Source organism: Trichosporon asahii (assembly GCF_000293215.1).
Source record: "Trichosporon asahii var. asahii CBS 2479 unplaced genomic scaffold scaffold00074, whole genome shotgun sequence".
NCBI classification, from domain to species: domain Eukaryota; kingdom Fungi; phylum Basidiomycota; class Tremellomycetes; order Trichosporonales; family Trichosporonaceae; genus Trichosporon; species Trichosporon asahii.
In genome coordinates this window covers 336-2,534 of record NW_014040851.1, presented here as the reverse complement: position 1 = coordinate 2,534, position 2,199 = coordinate 336, and the positions used below count along the sequence as shown (strand labels likewise).

General features: G+C 59.2%; 1 protein-coding gene and 1 non-coding gene across 2 annotated transcripts; one reads left to right on the top strand and one right to left on the bottom strand.

Annotated features, from left to right (window-relative positions):
* Nucleotides 1-319: 319 nt before the first annotated feature.
* On the top strand, nt 320-1,468 carry A1Q1_05562 (uncharacterized protein; the record flags this gene model as incomplete). The annotated part of the gene is made up of 2 exons (XM_014321684.1): nt 320-621; nt 688-1,468. 2 exons carry the CDS (start codon nt 320-322, stop codon nt 1,466-1,468), a joined length of 1,083 nt encoding a protein of 360 aa, XP_014177159.1.
* Nucleotides 1,469-1,703: 235 nt separating this feature from the next.
* A1Q1_t310 lies at nt 1,704-1,790 on the bottom strand. Its single transcript has one exon. It is a non-coding gene; the product is annotated as a tRNA-Val (tRNA).
* Nucleotides 1,791-2,199: the final 409 nt, after the last annotated feature.

Here is a 2,199-nt window from a genome sequence, read left to right as displayed (position 1 = left end):
GATGGCAAGTCGACGTCATGCACGGAATGGAGGCGCTTCTATTCTCGGGTGGAAGCCGGAGTACACCTTCTTGGCGTCTGCTAAAGACCTCCGCCAAGTCGTCTTGTCGTACAGTCGTCAGCCTCGGCGTGAGAAAGCGAAGATCTGAACACACAGAGATGACGACAGAATTGTCTCAGCTCCATGATTCTGCCACAACTTGTTTCTAGTCGATGCAGATGCGACTTCGTGCACCATGTGCTCGTTATCGCCTCCCCCGACACATATCAGAACGGACTGTGGCCCATCCTCCCTCAAGCGTCTAGTCTCTCATCCTACCATGGGATCCTGCAACAACGCTCCAGCGCAAACGCGCACGTCTGCCCAATCATCACCACTCGCCTCCTCGCCACCCCTTTCTCCTGCCCAGTCCAATGCCCCGGCAGCCATAACTCGTCCTCCCTTCCAGCGCAACGGCGGCCATGCCGGGAGCCCAGGAGGGAGCCAGGGTAGCTTCCCGCTCTCCTCATCGACAGGTTCGAGCACGGCCGCACCGGATGTGCCCAATCCGACAATCCATGTCACCTCGATGGGCTCGCGCACCAGTGCACCGCCTGGAACCCCGATAGTTCCCGCTCCTCTGTGAGTTCCCAACTCACTCCCCTCAAGCCCAGTTGGCTGGAAAGGTCCATCAACAGCTAACGTCAGCGCCGTCATTCGCAAGCACAGCACCATCCGAGGCTGTTATGGTGTCTCCCTCGAGACATCTGACGCGCAGCGCGGGCCCGAACCTGACGTTCGCCTCGAGACGCGGGACAGCCCGATCGACGCCACACTTTACCTCTATGGTGTGCGCGGCGGCCGAAACATCGAGGTAGCGCGCAAGGCACGTCTCGACATTCGCACAGCGAGCACAGTGCGCCTCCGTATCCAGCGCGATGAGAACGTCAGCGTCGACGCGAGCGTCGCGACGACGAAGAGTGAGTCCAAAGCCGGCGGAACCGGCGGCGAGGACTTCGTCCCCATGCCGTATCTCCACAGCAAGTGTCCTGGCGTGTGGAGGTCGCGCCCAGCTTTCACAAGGTTTCTGTCAGCTGACGCCACAGGTCGTATCCACCTCTGGCTCCCGAACGACTTTGACGGTCTTCTCACCGTGCACTCGAGGAAACACACGTTGTCGCCCTGTATCAAGGACATTGCCATCGCGCACGACATTCCCGGTCAGACAAGCCAGACCTGGGCCATATGCCTCAAGAAGGACACAACCGATCCCGTCCTCTACCGTACTGCTAGCAACTCGATCCCCGCCGAGGCGGGCGGACAAGTTGGGCGCGAACGTCGCCCGAGCGCGACGGCGAGTGACGCCATCCCGCCCCAGCCCCACCAGAGACAGCCCGGACCCGACCGTGTTTTCGCTCACGCCCACTCGAGTGTGCGTGTGTATGCCCACATCGACGAGGAGGAGGGGAGCAAATGTGTCGTCATGTAGCGAGACCCGTACGTACTCTACTCGAAACTCTGATATAATGAACGTTATGCACACTGATAGCGGTGATAAGGCGTGAGATTGAGCCATTCGTGGGATCTGGGGCACCTGGTCACCAAACCCCCACAACGTCCGGGGCGGCCGACGAGTGGATCTTCCACCGCCCATCACTTTTGTAGTTGCACGCTACGTTGTCGCCGTCTCGCAATGCTTAGAAGCGCCCAGGAGAGCCAAAAACTGACCTCTGGCGGGGTCGAACCGCCGACCTTATGCGTAGAACTCGCGAGTGTTAAGCATACGCTCTAACCAACTGAGCTAAGTGGCCGAAGATGAAGGCATGAGGGCGTAGTGGCCGGCGTGCCCTCGGCGCAAGGGGCGCAAGTGCGAGCATGCATGCATGATGCGCGACAGTCGCCGGCCGGTATGGCCCAGACGTTGGAGGACGGGTCGCAGAGATGGACGAGAGGTTAGTGGAGTGCTGTGGAAAGTGGCGCTCAAAATTCATACATATGTCCTAAACTTCAGATATCTATTCTACACGCTTCCTTCCTTCAGGAAGAGGTCGTCGAAGTTGTCCTTCTCTACCTGCTCGACCGCAGAACGCTCGGCGTGAAGAGCAATGAGCTGCTTCTTCACGATACCGTGCGCTTTGCGTGCTGGGAGGGCGAAGAGCTCGTCCATGCCTTCGAGGGGGATGCCCGATGTTTCCGGAATAATGAAGTAAACGATGGGGA